The sequence below is a fragment of the Diadema antillarum genome, unplaced genomic scaffold, assembly GCF_040938485.1.
Source record: "Diadema antillarum isolate AM-2024a unplaced genomic scaffold, OU_Dant_1.0 scf00000046, whole genome shotgun sequence".
NCBI lineage: Eukaryota > Metazoa > Echinodermata > Echinoidea > Diadematoida > Diadematidae > Diadema > Diadema antillarum.
Genome location: NW_027270935.1, coordinates 1,423,696 through 1,443,390, shown reverse-complemented (window position 1 = coordinate 1,443,390; position 19,695 = coordinate 1,423,696). Strand labels below are relative to the sequence as shown.

Genomic DNA, 19,695 nt, shown 5'->3' with positions numbered 1-19,695 from the left:
GATCATAGTGAATGATTATAAAATCCAACCTTCTGACACGAACATCTGTTGGCTCTTACACAAATGCATTGCATAAAATTTGATAATGTATTGGCTTGTTCTGTTAGAACAGTCACTGTTTATAGCTTTTGACCAAGCACAAAGATAAACTGACATGGTCGCAACAAATTTGTATCAGCCTGGCCAATGAAGCACAGCCTGACAACTCTTAGGGAATCAAAGGAGCTCTCCAGGGACTTCTAAAGTTTGTTCTTCCTGCGGACACCACCAGATCCTTAGCTAATTATTTTTCCTTAACTATCTGTTGGCACTCAAAAGTACTGGAAATGGGGAGGGGAAGGAGGGTGGGGGGGGGGGGAGAAGGAGGGAGGAGAGGGGGTGGGGGAGTATAGGGAGAGGAATGGCGAGAGAGAGGAAGTCCGATTAAGGAAGTGACAAACCTCGTATGCCGAATTGTGTCACGGTGCTGTGTAGCACGGAACCATTAAACCGTTCTTCCTCCTCCTTTCTCGCTACCCCTCGCTGTCATGCGACGACCGCTTGCCCCGACATCACTCCGTAGCATTGTTTTCACGTCTGCAGTCGTGAGGTTTTTTTTTAACGCCAACTTCGTTACTGTTTGCCCGGGTATGGTGGGCCCCTTTGGTTGCAAGCTTTTGAAGCGGAGACGAGCATAGCGAAAAAGTTTTTTCAAAAAAAATCTCGATGGATATACGTCAACTGTCCACCATCAGGGAATGAGGACATACATGATCTAGATGGACGTCATTCCTTGGGATTTCTTTGAATGAATCTAGACAATCCGCATAACTTTTACTCCTGGCTTCACAACTAAAAAAGTGTTCTGTAGGGTGAGTTTTTTGATATTCATCTGTCCTCTCCTTTTCGGTCTTTTCTCCGTTTTGGCAATTCGTAATAGTACGTCTTTTCTTCCGTGTCTTGTGTGGTACTTCCTTGGAGGTCTTTCCCCGTTTTCCATTTTTATCACTGCTACGTTTTTTTTTTAGTGATCTCTCTTTCCGCTACAAAACATCCCTGCGAGATGATCGCAGGATGATGGGAATTGTATCTCATCGCTTGCTTTTCTTCACACTCGTACAAAAGGAAGAGTCTGTTGCTTCTTGGATATTCTTTCGATTTCCTAAAATAACATCTCTTTTCCAAAACTGATCCGAAAGACTTATTTTACGGCACGGATTTCAAATCACAGCTTTGATTTCTGTTCTTGGATAGATATGTTTATCTGACCCTCAAAATGATTTCCCAACAGCATTTCAGTTTTTGCACATGTACACTTCCATTTTTGGACAGATTGTATCTCTCAGGCACAAAATGCAGATTGATTTCTTTTCTTTCTTTCTTTTTTTTTGCTATGAAAGGGTTATGACTATTATAAAATAGGAGTAGATTAATGTTTGCATGTTTGTGATGGTAATTAGAGAAAGATTTTGGGATGCCATCATGCAAATATTCTAGCGTCAAGTAAAAAGGCCACTTTGGGCGGTCATTTTTCTGACAAAAGAAATTCTATTTCTTTCTTTTGTACTTTCATCACCATTACCATCATCATCTTCATTATGGGTGTCGTCTAATCATAGCCATTTCATTGGTCGCTGTGATCATCTCCATCAATGTTATGTATGGGATGCCTGATTGTCATCATCATCATCATTTTATTCATTACGCAAATTGGCTTTTCTGTCATTTCATCCTTGCTTTATTTTTACAAACTAAGCTTATTTCACAAGTGTCAGTGTCGTTATTGCTATTGACTATTGTCATCTTATCACCCACTTCGGAATATAGATGGTAATAAATTTTCCCTTTTTTTCTCCTCTGTTATTGTGGTCATCACCATCATCGGCACTATGTTCATCCGTAACCTCGGGAAAGGCGTGCCACGTATTTGGTCTATGGAGAATTTATCCTTTCTCAGAAGCCGCAGGTTAACAACATTACTATCATTAATTCAGCAGCAGTATGCTCCTCCTTGGGATCATTATCATCATCATCTTCTTCATCCTTCAATACCAATCAGCTCCTCATCATTTTATGGCCTGTTTCCTTGACGATCACAGTGAGCCTTACTCTGTGTAGAATACTGCCTCATTGAGAGATATTCACAAAGGCCGTCAAATAATTTGTCTAGCACTGTTGCCAATCTAAACTTCACTGAGGATAGACCGTTGAACAAGATAATAGCCATTATCTCTTCTTTCTTTTTTTGTTTCCTACCTGAGTAATGTTTCTAAAGTGTCCTTCACTGCAACACTTAACTGTGGAATGGGAAGGTCCCTGCACGTAATGATTCATGAGAATGAAGAGAACAGAACAGCCTCTACATAATTAACTGTGCTGCAAACCAACATGCAACCGTGCTGCAAAAAGCAGAATAAATGGAAGCTGATGCTACTACATAAAACACCACAACTACTTTCTCTACTTGCCAAATATCCTATCTCCCATCTGACATCAATGTATGCAAGTTATACTGGGCTGTTTGCCTCGCTGTGTAATTGATAAGTCACTACCGCTCTCTCCTGGCTGTATAGCATCAATAATGCGGCGGCGAGAGATTCTGTCCAGCGTCGGCCATTTTTTTGCCGGTGTAAGTGGCTAATTGTGCAATTGGAAGTGCTAATGAAACTGCACTGACAATCGCAATTATAATTGCCTGAGAGAAAAAAAGGAAAGGCTTTGCTTTTCCTCGCCCGAAATTTTTCTCTTGCGTACAGGTATCTGTCGCTAGCTGTCCGACTGCGGTGGGAATTTTGAGGGACTACTGTGTGGAAGTTACAGAGGCAATCAAAATTCAATAAAGTGTTTTTAGACGATGGAAAATGCCTAAAAAATGCGCTCTGCACCCTTTGGAGTTATTTATGTGGATCTGTTGTGCTCATCGCCTCATCATCACATATGTTCGCATCTTGTTTCGATTGAATTTTCAACGAATTGTTCATTGGTGTGTATATCTCTACTTATCTCTTTCTTCTTTTTCAACCTTCTTATGTACAATTATGACTATGATGTATGCTATTCTTTTCATAATTACGTCCCTCTGTGCCTCAGAATAGGATACTAGATCGAAGGCGCATTACAAATGCTGTACTTATTATTATTATTATCATTTGAAATCCTTTCGCCTTTGCGGACAAATTTTGAAGCTCAGCCAATAACGATGTCAATCAAAGGTATGATGATTTTAAATCTAGCAGACATATATAGATCGATTAGCAGGGACTAATGGATGATGTGTATAAGTTGCTGAGAAGTGAAAGATCGCACTTTTAATGAGGGGTGACTGTGTTAGCGAAAGAGTTACGACTTTGGTGTGACTGTTAACACCCCGGCTTCCACCCAGGAGTGATGGGGAAAGGGAGGAGGAAATTATTCAAACTCCATTTTGGCCCCCGGTGCTTCGTTCTTAAGATCGCTATCGGTGAGAAGGCGAGGATGGATACCCCGTATCTGTTTGATGATCGAGAAGGTCGCATGATTTCTATAAGTACCTTATTTCGTCTTCATTTGTGCATCTCACTGATAGGTCCTTCCTCTTTCTCATATCTCTCTCTCTCTCTCTCTCCCCGTCTTCCCTTTGGTTCTGTCTCTTAGTCATCCTTGGCAGGAGAACAAAATTGTTTCTCATTCAGAGAAAAAAAAACATATTTTCAAGAGTGATTGCTTTTCCTCCTTATAGAATTATTCATCATTCGTAATCTGCAACAACATCTGTGTGATTGCTTGTTGAAGTAGTGTAGGCCTTGGTTCATGTGAAGAGTTGTAGAATAAGCACAAGTAATGCAACTATACTTTTAGCCAATCAGATTCTGCCATTTTTCACTTACGTGTGACTTGGTACGTTTGATTTTAAGAATGTTAAGTTAGACGTAAAAAATGTAAATCAGGGCAACAAGAGGATGGCCTCTCGGAAGGATAAAGTGCGAGGAGGATGAGAATCAAAAGACAACACTTTGTTGTTTGTTTACTTTTTAAAGGTAGGTTAATTTTTTTTTTTTTTTGGTCATTATGCTCAGATCCTTTTTGAAGAACATCATAATGTTTTGAACGCAATTCTGCGACACACCACATCACTCCTTGGTACAGTATATGTGCCTCTTTTCCTCAGTTCAACGCTTTAACCAAAAAGCAATTTGAGCTGTAATTTTGCCAGTTGCATTGTAACATCCCTCACCATTTTTCAGATGGGAACATTTGATAGCGGTATTTTGTGAGGCTTTCAGGGGTGACCTTGCGCTTTTCCATTTTCATTATTGCCACTTTCCAGGTATAGTGCGGCACATTTATTTGTACATGACATAGTAACAAGTTACTGTATGACATACTGCGACCCCATTTTCTGTAGTCGGATGTCTGTAATACTTCGCACATTGCTGGAACATTTTTTGCTATGTCTTTTTTAAAGGGGTATGAAGGTTGGGACAAACTTTGTGAATAAAGTCTGTATAGATCATTTATATCTCTCTGTCAAACTACTTTTTGAAAACATTTCTTAAGTTACTTGGACTGTTTTTTGTTGTTGTTGTTAAAAAGAGTTATTGAGCTTGAGTATATGGCAGTCAATCCTTAGATTTACGCATCATGTATTTGCTGTCAGCCACAGAGAAAATACTTGGTCTCATAAGCCATGATGTCTTTGTCTTTAGTTTTCTGTTAAGAGACTTCTTATCACTGATGATCTTGTTTACTTTTGATTTGCTGATTTATTGGTGCCATCCACCACGTCATCGTGGAACTAAGTCAGATATTGAATATATGTCTCAAGCTTTTTTGTTGACAGTTGGTCCTACGTTATTAATTTTTTCCTCACTGCCCATCTATTCAAACACAGCTCTACTGGACCTTACCCCAGTTCCTACCTACTGCAACCCTTTCCGAAGCCCCCCCCCCTTACTTCACATATTTATTTTTTTCTTTCCCTTCTATCCATAATTTGTACCTTTAACAGTGTGAATGCTTCTTGAAAACTAGTCACTGCTTGCATGTATACCTCACGACATCGGAAGCAATTCTTCCGCGGATGACGTTGGCATCGGTCCGAGATCAAAGCCGTGCCAAAGGGATGGATTTAATCACAGCTAATTGCTAACATGCGCGATGAGTATATCCGCATCCTCAAAATATCGCACATCACATCCCATCACAAAATGCTCTCGGTTTCCAACAGCGACATTCCCGCCCATATTCTTTCTTTTTGTCCTTTATTCTTTGTTTTTTTCCTTCTCTCTTGTACGACACTACTGAGAAGACATGTTTTCGATGTTCATTCTTGCCTAGCTTACCCCCTTTCTTTTTTGCCCAGTTACAATTGCCCAAAGCAACGCTAGGGATGTATGTGTTGTACTCTTGTACAATGTGCCCGCACTTCGCAAGATTTATTGGTTTGTTTGTTTGTTTGTTTGCTTTGCTGGGTGAAGGGTAGTACCTACATGTACATGTATAAAGAAAATATCACTGCATAACATCTGAAACAAAAACACCCATTAAGAAATATCCCGTGATGATTATTATAATTGGACTGCAAAGTGCAAGCCAAACCCCAAATTGTGTGTATTATGTTTTTTCCTCTCTCTCTGCTATTTCTTGCTGTGATACTGACTTTAAAAAAAGAAAAAGAAGAAAGCTTATGCCATTGTGTCCTTTAAAGTGAAGTAATACCATCTGTCAACCCATACCTACAAACTTAATTGCATTTCTTCCTGTGATGTTCCTAAGGAGAGTGCCCCATAAGCCCTCGTGTCCTGCAATCCCTTACCTCCTTCCATAGTTTGAACTCCCCCCTTCCCCTCCCCCTGCATTTCCTGTGGATAATAAGATGGAGAAATCCCCATTTTTAGGCAGCTTTCTATTGTCACTCATTTTACTTGTCCTTTTTTTTTTTTTTAAACCTCCGGGCTGATTACTCATATTTTATCAATTTCCCCCTTGAATTAGGCAACTTTTTTAGTTGAAGTGCTGTCATTATATATCTTCAGTCCCCCCCCCCCCCTCCCCCCGAGGATGTTGTACTGTTTGATGGTATACTTTTCAACAGCTATTGCTTGGCAATGCATTCACATCCCCAACTCAACATCCTCTTAACTTGAGCCCCTCTCCACACTGCTCCCCTCCCCACCCCCACCCCCAATAGTACTGCCCCTTGTCCCCCCTCAATACAATATTCAATCATCACCTACGATTCCATTCCCCCATTTTTTTCTTCTCTCACATTTCTACTTCTTCAGTCTTCCTTATTTTCAATTCATTTCCCCCGTTTCCTTCCAACCTCCATAATCCTTGTTGATGATGGATTTCACTTGTTATTTTCATGACAAAGAAGGATCAATGTATATTGGCTTCTTGCAGCAAGCAAAGTTTATTTTAATAAGTCCCTTACTGTGCAAATAATATTAATCATGATCAGTTTTATCTTTATATCTTCCTCTTAGGCGCTATTGCGTGAATATTTTTCTCCTTTTTTTCTAGATATGGGAAGTATCCACTTGATTTTGTTGTACATACTCATTGTACTCAAAGTAATGGAGTCCCATGATCATAATGGACATGGAAATAGGGAGCTGAAGAAAGAAAAACTAGACAGATTTTCAGGAGAAATCTTCAGTCACCACCACCATAACTTTTCTTTATATGGACCGATCATTTCCTATTGCATTTTCCTTTGTACTGATTGACTCATTCATTTGTCTGTTCTTGTTGAATGTTGTGTCTTTATCTCTAGTGCATGGAGATGCCCTCCCTGTCACCTCTTGCATGTCCCAGAGCTGACCTGCCTGTCAGCCATTGCATCTGTCCTCACCAACCTCTGTCCCCTTCTCCCAGCTTTAAAATCATCTTTCAACACGGCCTATAGAGGGCGCATTGTGATTGTTTGAATGCTCTTTTGGTCTGTATTGTTCACTCTGGCGACTGAATTGGGATATTATTCGCCATGGCAATAGTTTCCTCCCCGAGATATTAATGTTTCAGATTTACCCTCCATTTCTACCTATCACCCTCCTCCGTTTGTTCCCCCCCCCCCCTTCCTCCTTCGACTGATTGCCCATCAACAGCCCCCTCTGACAAGTCGGTGATCATAGCATTAGTGTCACGACGGGGATAGGATTAACCCTCCAGCCTGCAGAGTCCTCCTGGGTCCATGTAGTAAACCCGTAGGACCCATTCACACACACCAAAAATTAAGGGTTTATTATCTAATTTTTTTAGTCTGTTTTGCAACACAATGTAGAAACTGTTAATTCTTGTGTGTGGACATACATGTACACACAAAAAAAGAATGATTAATTCTAACAAAGTACCCTATTGTGATGCTAAATTGAGTTCGTGGAGCATAATGGCTATTACAGCAATATTTCTGAAAAGCTCTGTGTATTATATTTTTAAAATAACATTTTCTTTTTTGGTAAACACAGTATTGATGTTCTCCAATGCTTATTACAGTTGGGGCTCACATGACAGAACAGTATGTAGCTCTCAAAGTTTTAAACCCAGTATGGTTTTACAACAAGTGGCTCTGAAGGTCTACGAGTGTCATCCTGCTACCTGCAACTCACCATGCAAGAACGCTCCGACGTGGACAGTCATTCATTCCTCCATCAAACGGAGAGGCCGACCCGCATGTTAATTGCTCAATCCGCACCTCAGAGAAAAGGGGTTCAAAATAGACGAGCGGAGGCCATGATAGACAGCGCGAGGCCTTCAGTGCTCCCCGTTCATCACTCCCCACTCATCCGGACACCCCACTCCCATCGCAGTAGAACAAAGTTTGAGCGCTAGTGAGCTAGAACTTTCAGCCAATCGTGAAAGAGATAGATCCAGCCCTCCTGACTGCAGTGGTACAATGTTGGTCTTCAATGCACGACAAATGTTAGATTTATTCTTATTTTGACAAAATATCAGTGTCATTCATAAATCTTACATGAAGTAGATCATATTTATTTTAAAAAAAACAGTGAATTTTCTCTTTATCTAGTGTGAAGATGGATCACTTCTTAAATCATTATTGCTTTAAGTAATATTTGTTTTCTCCCAAATGCGGCAAGATAGAATGAAGGCGTATATGAGCACAGTGAGTAAACCAATGAACCAAGATCTATTTTTGACCTGCTGTATAATGTAACTGGCAAAGCAAAGTATGTGAAGAAATTTTATCACACATCTATTGGGAACTTCAGAATCCCATAAAATAGAGTTCTCTTCCTTAATAGCAGCAAATTGTGTGTTCCTGTCTTCTGTGTGTCCTGTGGAAGTCGGCAAGAAACATCAAGTGGGGGGAAAAAAATTGGACAGATACAACAGGAAAAAATTACTCAAGATTGATTGACTCATCAGCTTTTCCCCTCCCTATCCGCCAAAGGAGGGAAGAAAAAATCTGTAAAAATCTGAGTGAATAAACTCCTCTTCATGGAAGTAATGTTGGCACACGATATCAACCAACAGAGACACGGGGAGACTGATGAGGCATAGACCGTTTTCACACGGGTCAAGAAAAGTAATTGCAATGCTGGATTATAATTAGGATTACAATTACAAGTAGAATTGTCATCTGTTCACACAACTGAGATTTAGCGGATTTTGAATTTCAAAGCGAGGATAGGAGAGGTGGCTTCTTCCCGAGTTCCCATCAATTGCTCTTGAGCGGTAAGGAGCATGTTTTTTGTGTGGTAGTGGTTGAAAGATCACCATAAGCTCCACCCCCACAACACGATTTTGAGGTCAATCCGTATACACGACTATTTCGCCTTGTAATTCTGGAGATTTATCACTGGAAAACACCTCTGGACCGTCATTTCAATTACAAATTAAATTACGATTCAAATCACCCTCTATGTATGCTTCCAGTGTGCATACACCATTTGAATTATGTGTGCATAGTGTGCATAAGTAATTTGGATTATGATTCTAGTGATGCATCACCAGAATCTTGATTCAAATCATGAACTCTTTGTATGTGTGAAAACGACCATAGAGAGCATGATGACCTTGATTTAATGAGTAAACTCAAGAATAATCTAGATTATGGAGTTGTATTAATTGTCTTCGATAATTTCCACACTTTCTATGTGTCCAAGGTTCCATCTCTCAAGTTCTTGCTTAGAGATACTGTAAAACCAAGAAATGTTCATGCGTGTTTTGATTTTTCAAATTTCTTGAGAGCCAGGATTCGTGAAATTTAAGTGCATGTGATAGTTCTTGTCTACACTGTATGCATTGAATGCCAGTGGTAATTCGCAACAATTTCATGGCGTGAAAAAGGCCGTCGGCTCCAATTTGCAAACATTTCATGCAGTCAAAAATGTCTTGCTTTGTAGTTGTTTGGAATGATAGAGATTACAACCCTTCAAATTCTTCTTCTAATTCTCCCTCTCTCTCCTCCTCTCTCTCTAACACATGCACACACACTCACACACACACACGCGCACACACACACACACACACACACACACACACACACACTCACACACACACAACACAAAAATGCATTTTTTTCCGCGGCTCTGTTCAACGTCTTGATCTCCTTTTCTTTCTTTCTTGTTTTTCTCTCTCTCTACTTGACAGTGCTCAAGGCTCTGCTAACTACTTCCAGGTGCCAAGTGGATGTTTTCTATTTCCCTGCTGATGTAATTGTATCCTCCAGGGTGGGGGGGGGGGGGGGGGGGTTGGGGAAGGGGTAGAGAAGGGGGAGGTAAGATTGTCAGGGGGTGGGGGTAGGGAGGGTTTAGGGATATGGACAGGAATATCTTCTTCTGGTCCTGATTGCAGCCGGAAGATGTCTTTTGAGGGGAGAAATTGATGACAAGATTTGAGCTGGCTCAGTACACTGGTAAACATGGGATTGGGTTTTACTAGGTTGTGCTCCCTCCGCAAGTGATGCGGTCCTTTCAAAGCAAATCGTGATGCTCACAACTGTCCCATGTGAGCCCATAGGGGCTTGGGCAAAGGCTTATGCTCTTGAAAGACTACACCAAGTTATATGGGTGGGCATGTGAAGATTGCACATTTTTAAAGATCTTGGTAGCAGAAATTTACTTAAGTTATCAAAAAAAATTAATGAATTTATTGATTAGCTTTTACTTGAGCATCACAGGGCTGCCAACTCTCACGCATTGAGCGTGAGACACATGCATTTTTGTCCTTTCTCACTCTAAAACTTTGTTTCATTTGCATGCATTTCTATTGATCTCACCCATTTTGACTCCTAAATTATAGCATTGGCCTATGGGAGTCTCACTCTCGACTAGTTTCCAGTGTTGGCAGCCCTGGCATCAGGGATAGACAGGCAATCTTTATGATATACTCCATTTAAATTTTTTCCTTTTGTTTTGGCAAAGTTATTTCAAAGCTCTATAGTTGCAAATATCTTGGGCATCTGTGCCGCAGGTTGCTCGGAGTGCTTTTCAACTCTCACAACATGAACATGCACAATGTTGGAAGGCAGATATGCTATGTTCTGTGTGGTACTACATTGTATGAGTTGCTGTGTCATTATGGCATACCATACATTGTGTGTCTCACCCAAACAACTGTCTCTTACTCCTGGGGGGCATTTCATGAAGCTTTTTGTCAGACATTTCGTCCGACAAACTGTTAAAAACTACTGAAATCCTTGCATCTGATTGGCTGAGAGCAAATTTGTCCGACAACTTGTCGGACAAAAATGCTTCATGAAATGCCCCCCAGGGGACTATTTCATGATGGAACTTGTCGGATAAAATATCTGACAAGTCTCTTTTATCTGACAAGTTTTGAGAAATACTTTAGTCTGATTGGCTGATTTCTCTGAACTTGTCGGATATAATTGACTTGTCGGACATTTTATCCGACAAGATCCTTCATGAAATGCCCCCCTGGGGGGTGTTTCATCAACGAGTTCGTCGGAGGTTTTCACCGACAAATTTGAAAAGCTACTGAAATCCTTGCGTCTGATTGGCTGATTGCAAATTTGTCGGTGAAAACCTCCGACGAACTAGTTGATGAAACGCCCCCATGGTCTCAGCTTGGTTTGTGGAGGCAGTGTGACTGGGAATATGCTGGCTCTGTCATGTTTGACAGTTTGCAAGCCACTTGCTATGGCTACTAAAATGAGCATTGTGTGATCTTTTTTTTATTTTTTATTTACTTGAGGTCAATCAACTTTTTCTGGACTACCTACCATCCCAAAAAGTCTTTAACCCATTGAGGATGGACTGATTTTACTAGTACAAAAGGTATTTCCCATAGATCCCTACCTGAGTATACTCGGGACCGTCCTCAATGGGTTAATGTTGTGTGCAAGCAGCGTGCTTCAAAAATGGGAGAGTTAATTCCATAATAAATGGCAACATTTTTGTCAAAGTCTTAGTTTTTTGGGGGTTATTGAAATTTCTTTCCATTGCTGCTCTTAAAAGTAGTCTTGTGGCATAGACGGTGGCCCATACATTTGGTCTTCTGATTTGTGTGTGTGTGTGTGTGTGTGTGTGTGTGTGTGTGTGTGTGTGTGTGTGTTTTGTGTGTGTTTAAAACCCGTTGAGGACGGGCTAATTTTGCTACAACACGTATTTCCCCATAGACCCATGCCCCTCGGGACTCGTCCTTAACAGGATAATATACAATTTATTACAGTTGAAATCTAAATGAATTCAGTATGTCAGATTGACAAACAGATAGGGACCGCTACTGTATTTTTTTTTGTTTCTTTTTGTGGACCTACAAGTGTATTTCTTCCTGAATAAATATGCATATAATATATATGTAGGGCCTGTGTATGTATGTATGTGTGTATGCATGTACATATAATTATAATTACCATAATTGTATCACTCCTTACTATAGTTTCACATTTCATTTCTTTAAAGGGATAAATAGATGGCTGGATAGATAGGTAGAGAGGAAGAAATAATCATGCATACATCACATACAGAGTACATTCATACACATGTACAATGTAAATGCTATTCCATTTTGTATACTGTTAGGATTTTGTCGCAGAAGTGTATACACCACAGGGCGGGTACAGTACAGTAGCATGATGTTATCTTGCCTATTACAGTGCATTGCGTAACGTCCCGGCCTGGATTTTACGTCGTGTCTATGAATAGATGTGGTGTCAACTGTAGAGCCTTACTTGACAAGTTTTGCCGACAATTCCCTCCCCCATCAGAAAAAAAAAGAGGATAAAGAATATTAGGGAGGAAAGGAACAAAAAAAAAAAATCTTGGCACGATAAGGGATGGTGTCCGAGAAAGAAAGAAAAATAAACAAAACAAGCAAAATCCTGTTGATGCCTAATCGTGAACAAGCTAATTTTTACTTCCGATGGAGAGAGAAGTGAGTTTCTATCACTTTGCTTGTCAGCCTTTTCATCCATCTTCCTCTCTCTTTTTTTTTTCTCTCGACATCCTCGTTACAGTGACTGTAGTCATTTCTTAAATGGGGATATGATTAGTGATGTGTTGGAAACATAGAAACCTGAAGAACCTTTTTTTTTTTTTTTAAAGATAATTTTGTTTAAGGGGGGAGGGGAGGGGATGAGATGTTGGTTGGGGGAAGTGGGTGAGCAATTCGACGACATGCCACTTCAGGAAACATTTCGATGATGAGTTTTATTTGGCAGTAAACTATCCAGAGAAGACAATGCGGGATGATATTGTGAAGTCTGTTCTGTCGTAGATGCTCATCTGGCTCTTGTCTCTCGCACGTTGAGTTCTGTCAGTGGCCGACAATTCTCAATGCTAGATGAATACTGTAATGTCACTGAAGGAGAGGTGGGTAGAATTGTTCTGGTTGGGAAAGAGGTCTTGTTTTTGTTACTTTAACTTGTTGAGGACCTACTGATTTTGCTATTATACACGTATTTCCGATAGAAACCTGCCCGTGTATTCTCGGGACTCATCTTCAACGGGTTAAGAAGTGGTTCATCATGAAAATAGCATTTTTGCAGAGTACTTCAAAATCTGTGTGCAGGTCATACATTTGCTTTTTCAACCAGTTGCTTGATATTTTTTTTCTTGTTTTCTTGAAGTATTATCACAAAGGTATGCTATCTCCTCTTGACCTTTGACCTGCAGGAGTTCACCTTTACTGTGACCCGTACCGACGTGCTGGAGCTTGAGGTCAAGGACAAGTTCAACCGGAGTCATCCGGTCATCAGCCGCTTCTTGGGCAAACTTTCTATTCCGGTTCAGAGGCTAGTCGAAAAGGTGGCGCTGGGGTAAGAATCGATTTAAAGTTTGTTACGGTGGCTTGAATTTTCGCAGCCTACCCACAGTTCATTGATGCTGCAATGACACAATTCTCTTTCAATATTTTTCATTTTTCATATTTTAAGCATGCACCTCTGCTGTTCCAAATAGGAAAATTTGTTTATCAACCTGTTGAGGACGAGTCCCGCATACACTCGGGCAAGTTTCTGTGAGATGTGCGTGTTGCAGCAAAATCAGCCCGTCCTCAACAGGTTAATTTGATTCATCATGGAGTGTTTATCATCATGCTTAAAGGGATAGTACAGTATTGGTAGAGATGAGAATTGGGCTTTTAACTTTTTGTGAGATAACAAGGAAATACTTACGATATACAGTGTAGTACAGAGCATACCATTTTAAGAGGAATTCAAATTTTATTTGATGAAAATCGGGTTTGGAATGACTGAAACATCCAAAAACAGAGTAAAACAAAGCATTTGTAATAAAGTGTGGGTCCCACACTTTATTAGAATTGCTTCTTTTGGATATCTCAGCCGTTTCAAAACCAATTTTCATCAAATAAACGTTGAATTCCTCATAGAATTACATTCTGTCCCATATTTCATAAGAGGTTTCTCATTATTTCACCAAAAAATGTTAGAAACCCAAAATTAGGTTTCAACCAAAACTGTATGATCCCTTTAAGGAATTCCTGGATTGATGTCTGCATGATAACAGATACCACAATATGTTGAGAGACTGCCCCCTCTGTAGTGGTAAACCATTGCTTGAGTGATGTCCAGTGTTAGTGCATTGAACCCCGTACTTTTTTTTTAGTTTGGGGCGGGTTGGGGGGGGGGGGGGATTGGGTAGGGTAAAAAAAAAAATCAGCTGTGTCCCTAGCTCAGTGCACACCTGTAGCTCGGCTTTCTCCTAGCATAGGGCGCCAGCTACTTTACGTCCAAACGTCTCTCATCTTGTGGCGGAAGAAGCCACTTTCCCTGACATGATGGCTGAGGGATTCTTGGAAAAAAGAAAAAACCAAACATCCCAAACAGATCTGGGTATCTCTGACTCAGACCAATTAGGGAACAATCGTTGTGGGTGACAGGGACCGACAGATGTAGAGATGAGAAAAGACTGCGAGAGAAGACCGTAGCGAGAAGAGAGCAGAGGGTTTAAAGACTCAGAGGCGTGGGGAAATCGTGGGTGGCCCGATTTATTCGCTGTCCACTGGGGTACATTCGCAAAACCGCGAAGAGCACCATATGCTCATCGGTAACCATCGACTGTAGTCAAGATTCTTCGGCTGTGTGTTTGTACTGTTTGCATAGAGATTAGTAAAATAAAACTGTATACAATTTGTTACAGTTCTCGAATGTATATTCGAGCCTGGCCAGCCTTTCCACTCCATGGTATCCCCACCCTACCTAGCCTTTTCTCAAGGCCCTCTCGCTGTAATGGGAGAGCGAAGCGAGCCCAGCCGAGCGTGCCAGCGCGAGGGCCCTTTGAGATCTGCTTCACACATTATTATTCATGACACGTGAACCCTTCTGAATACTCATTTTATCGGGTTCCAGTCAACCAATGGAATGGCGCGCTCCCCGAATCCTCACTCTTGGCGTTGTCATGCCTGTTCGCATGCATCACTGACCACCCGCAGAGGTCTGCCACAGAACTCTACACACTCTGTGTGTGTAGAGTTCTATGAGGTCTGTGGCGTGCATTCGCTACATTCAAATCGGGTTCGAGCAGACAGACATGCTGATTGGTCGACTTTTGCTCCCGAAATCGAGGAGCAAAAGTCGGTAATTCAAAGGGCTAACAAAAGGATGCAAAGCAGATCTCAAAAGGCCCTCGCGCAACCCCACTCAGCTGGGCTCTCTTCACCATACAGCGAGAGGGCCTTGACAAAAGGCTACACCCTACCAGGCCTTTAAATTATACCGTTATGCTGTACTTTATCAAAAAGATTATTATCCCCCAAGACAGAATCTTCCCAAGTGTTTTTTTTCTTATTAATTAATTTTGACAGTTGGGATGTTATCTTTTAGGAAAATGGCAAAATCTAAGATTTATGATTTTTTTGAAGAAGAGAGAGAGGAGAGATGGTCCTGAGAGAGTGTGCATGGAGATTTAGGAACAACACTGAAGTTCACATACCAGAACATGATCACATCTTGACAGTGCCTATAATCTCGTTTTGTTCTCTATACAATAGTGTCAACATGCAGAAGGGGGAGGCAAATTGACTGTGCATCCTCTTTTAATGAATTCAAACATTTTTGCTCATGTATATTCCGTGTACAAGACCTACCATATCTTGTTTTATTACACACTGTAGGAATTCTGCAAATCACAATGCCAAATCATGGCTATGTTTAGGTATTGATTCTCTTCCCTCCCCCCCCCCCATTACAGAAATATGATGTACATTTTCTCAAATGTATGAAAATCTGTTTAATCTCATATCAAAATAATATTTTATTCCATCCCTGTGATTCTTGATCACTCGTGAATCTTTTCATTGATTACGATCTATGGAATGTTATCCTTGCAACTTATATGGCATATTCAGTGATATCAACATTTAATGATTATCAATTTATATATCCATGTCTTGTATATTCCTATATATTCTCTTCTATATTCTTATATTTTCTTATATATTCTTATATATTCTCTTGTATATTCCTATATTCTCGTGTATATTGCTATATATTCATTTTTTTTTCTTCTCCTGTTTTCTTGGGTGTAGAGAGCATACAGTTACCTACAGCCTGAACAAAAGGCACCCTTCAGATCACGTCAGTGGTTACCTCACCTTCACCGTCAACATGGAGGAAGTCCTTGGTAAGTCTTGTCAGTTTGGTCTTTGAAGATACATCTTTCTTCTTCCCTTCTTATCTCAGGACAGGTCTGCCCATATCGGCCTTTGAAATGTTTGAACTCTCATTTTCTTAAAGTAGAATTTGGCAACTTTTTTTCATTGTGATTTCATGTTACACTGATTGCTTGCCTCAACATTTAGATAACTCTCACAATCCTGGCCAGTTAAAGCAATAACTTCAAAATGTTTTGTTTTGTATGCTGTGCTATAGCTCTTATGGATGGAACATTTTTGGAAATTAGATAACATGTTACAATTTTAGAAACAAATACATAGCATTCGTTTTTTCATGTACATGAAAATCATGAAGACGTGGTCATGATGGTCATTTATAAGAAGTTATTTTCACTTTGTTATTCACAGTGTAGAATTTTTCATATTTTTTCCCCCTCCAGATGACCCACTGCCAAATGGCGATGCATTCTCACCACCAGAGTTCATCGATATGACGAGATCGGCGTCCTATCCGATGTCGCTGAACGCACCCAACGATGTGTCCATCGAGTCCTCCCCAAGACACTCGGTCATCTCAGAGGAGATGGAGAATGCCCACAATTCTGTGGCCCGCACGGCGTCTGCCCCCAGCGAGACGGTGAACCACCGGTCCGAGCCGAGGGCGGTGCAAGGACCGCCCCTGGAACCGCCAACCCCAACTGATATGAACACTGTTGCCCCGATCACCGACGAGGAGTGGTCACAGGCCACCCAAGATATGTCTGGACAATCGCTGTCACAGGTAGAAAGCATCTCATGTCATTTCCCCGTGCAGGAAGGTGGTAGGGATGGAACACCTCAGCAACAGCCTTCCAGTGGAAGCTCCCGTGGTCAGAGTATAAATAGACCGCTTCGGATAGATATACCAGGGGTTCAGAGCGCAAACTTCATGTCGACCAGTATCGGCACCCAAGTGACGCCTTCACCAACCGCGAGACCACTCGGCGGTGGCATTGTGCAAGATGGAGACGTAATCAGGACTACATCTGTGGAGGAACAGAGTTGCAGTGTGGACGCTACTTTGTCCCCTGGTGTCAACATCACGCCTCCAGACGAGAGTGCAGTGGGCTCATCCGGCCGTTCCACTAGCAGCCCCGTGACTGTTGGTAGGCGGAGATCCACCAACGATGAGGAGCAGGTGAGGCCACACCTCAGTCTCAGCCCCAGGTCGTCGCTGCCCTCAAGTCTGTCCCGCTCCCCGGAGGGCCGGCACCGTGCCTTGAGCGACATCCTCCTCAAGCAGGAGATCGATGCCGAGGTCCAGCGATTGCGCAACCGTTCCTCCAACTCCCTGTCGGAGACATCCCCATCGACGTCGTCGCCGAGCAACAACAACTCGCCCAGCGTCCCATTCTCCAGTCAGTCAATCCGGGCGGGAACCTCAAACGCCGAGGGAAGTGACAGCTCTCCCAGCCAAGTCACACCCGCAGGGTCGGAGGACGTCGTGGATGGACGCATTCGGTTGGCGCCCAAGGAACAGGACTCAATGGACTCTCTCGATGAGGGCACAGCTGTGGTGTCGGAAACAAGGAATAACAATAACAGTCTGTCCCAGGCAGCGAGCGACAGTACGATAGCGGCATCAGTCGGTGTCAAGAACTCGGTGAGGAATGAGAGCAGTGGAGAAGGCAGTGGATCTTCCTCACATGGACAAGGCATTAATGGGGAACACACAGCTGAGTTAGAGGTAAGTACGTCAGAGTGCTCTTGCATCTATCCATCCTTTGCATGTCTCCATATTTTGTTCACAAGACTAGCAATCCTTCTGTTTTGATGTTTTCCGCCCCCAAATTTTCTCACACCAATCGTCAAATAATCCACAACAATTTCTACTTTTTCTTCTTAAAAGGAAATGGGATACCCTGGTCTGTTCAAATGTAGAAAATCAATCACCTCACTGATATTAACTGATTGAAGAATAGTCCGAGTGTATTTAGGCAGGTGTCTTTGGGAAATGTGTGTTATATTAAAGCAGAGTCAGCTCGTTTCCAATGAGTAGAGACACGACTTCAGCTCTCTGGTAGCAGTTGATGTGCATCTTATCATTAAATCTTCAAAGGAAATGCCGGAGAGTGAGAAAGCTTGTAACTTAAACCTGGTATGACGAGAAATTGACCTTCCCCTAGTTTTGCTGTCAGTGGCCCAGAAGTCTGAAAGTGACCACACTACACCTAGCAGAACCCCCACTCCTATATTAAAGAACCGTTGTGGCACCCTGCAAATGATGCTGCCCATGAGTGCAGTCCTCTCAAAGCGCAGCATGTACATTTCAACAGTCACATAACTTCTTTTTTTGTGGGGGGGGGGGGGGGGATTCTAGCCAGTGTTTCTGGTGAGTCACAGCAGGAAAATACTGCCTGCTAGAATTGGCATAGTCAAGATGTGTTGTCCAAAGGTTACTTGCAAAGTTATTTTCTTAGATCACGTTCCTGGAAGTGATGGTCTTTAAACCATCCCCCTATACATTGCGCAGTCAATAGTGTGAATGTCTTTTTAACCCGTTGAGGACGAGTCCCGAGTATACTCTGGCAAGTGTCTATGAGAAATGCGTGTTGTAGCAAAATCAGCACGTCCTCAACAGGTTTAAGACACATGCTTTGCTGTTTGAAGTTTGGTCTTGCGTAACATCCGCTGGCAAGCGGATCCTTCTCGTGTTGCCAAAGGTGTGATTAGATATCCGTCCGGCATCTCCGCTGACCCTTCCTTGACCTTCCGATTCCAGCAGACGACGTGACGAATCATTCGTAGCTCATAGGGATAGAAACCTTTCTCCGAGTGGCGATACGACACCGCACAGCACCATCAAGGGTTACGTGACAAAGTGAATATGTGGAACACGGGGCATGCTATGTGCCTGTCTTTGCATCTGTCTTTTTTGTGGAGGGGGGGGGGGGGAGGCATTAGCTTGGATATGGATTGTGCAACAATGAAATAGGATGGGCATGACTTTCAGGCTGTGTGAACCAACACTAAATTGAAGCATTGAGAATTCATCTTGCCAGTTGTGAAGGTAATATTGCTTTTTACTATTTTGGCAAATTTGTTAGCTACATGTAGTGTGATAGGTTTTTAACAGATGTGGGTTAAAGAGCATAGTTGGGTGGTATATTTTGTTTTTTCATCATAGTTATAGGAGTTATGTAGAACAGTCTCGAGTGCTCTTGGAAATGGCACAGTTTGACATGTGACACAATGGGGATTAAAGGGATTAGCTAATCCTCTACCCATAGAGAATTAGTTTTGAGATATCTGTGCTGATCTGTGAAGAAAGTATAGTAAGGGTTAAGTAGCATCTACAGTGTGTGATGCTATGAGATGATATTGTTTTGTCTTGTTCTGTTGTACTGTAACTCTGCCTCCCCAAATCAGTAATACTGTGAAAATACAAGTGATATAAATAGAGTTATGTTTATGTTGGCATGTGAAAGGAAAAATCTGAGATGAAATGTCGGGTTTCAAAATAATAGAGTGTACGATTCTTCGTGAGGTGATGGGTCCAGAAAATATTTTGTGCATTCCCCAGGCTGCATTCAAAGCCGTAGTCAAAATACCCACGATCAAGCATGAGAAATGCATGAAGCAGTAAAGTACTGATAACTTTAAGTATTCTAGGACTGGAATTAAATGTATATATGT

At 41.7% G+C, this 19,695-nt stretch overlaps 1 protein-coding gene across 1 annotated transcript in view; it reads left to right on the top strand.

Annotated features, from left to right (window-relative positions):
- Nucleotides 1-19,695, top strand: part of LOC139715318 (E3 ubiquitin-protein ligase HECW2-like) — a 65,349-nt gene that overhangs the window by 5,868 nt on the left and 39,786 nt on the right. Inside the window, exons 2-4 of the mRNA XM_071626895.1 lie at nucleotides 13,062-13,204; nucleotides 15,934-16,028; nucleotides 16,461-17,760. Of these exons, the coding sequence (XP_071482996.1) occupies nucleotides 13,062-13,204; nucleotides 15,934-16,028; nucleotides 16,461-17,760 (1,538 nt within the window). The remainder of the gene's footprint in view (nucleotides 1-13,061; nucleotides 13,205-15,933; nucleotides 16,029-16,460; nucleotides 17,761-19,695) is intronic.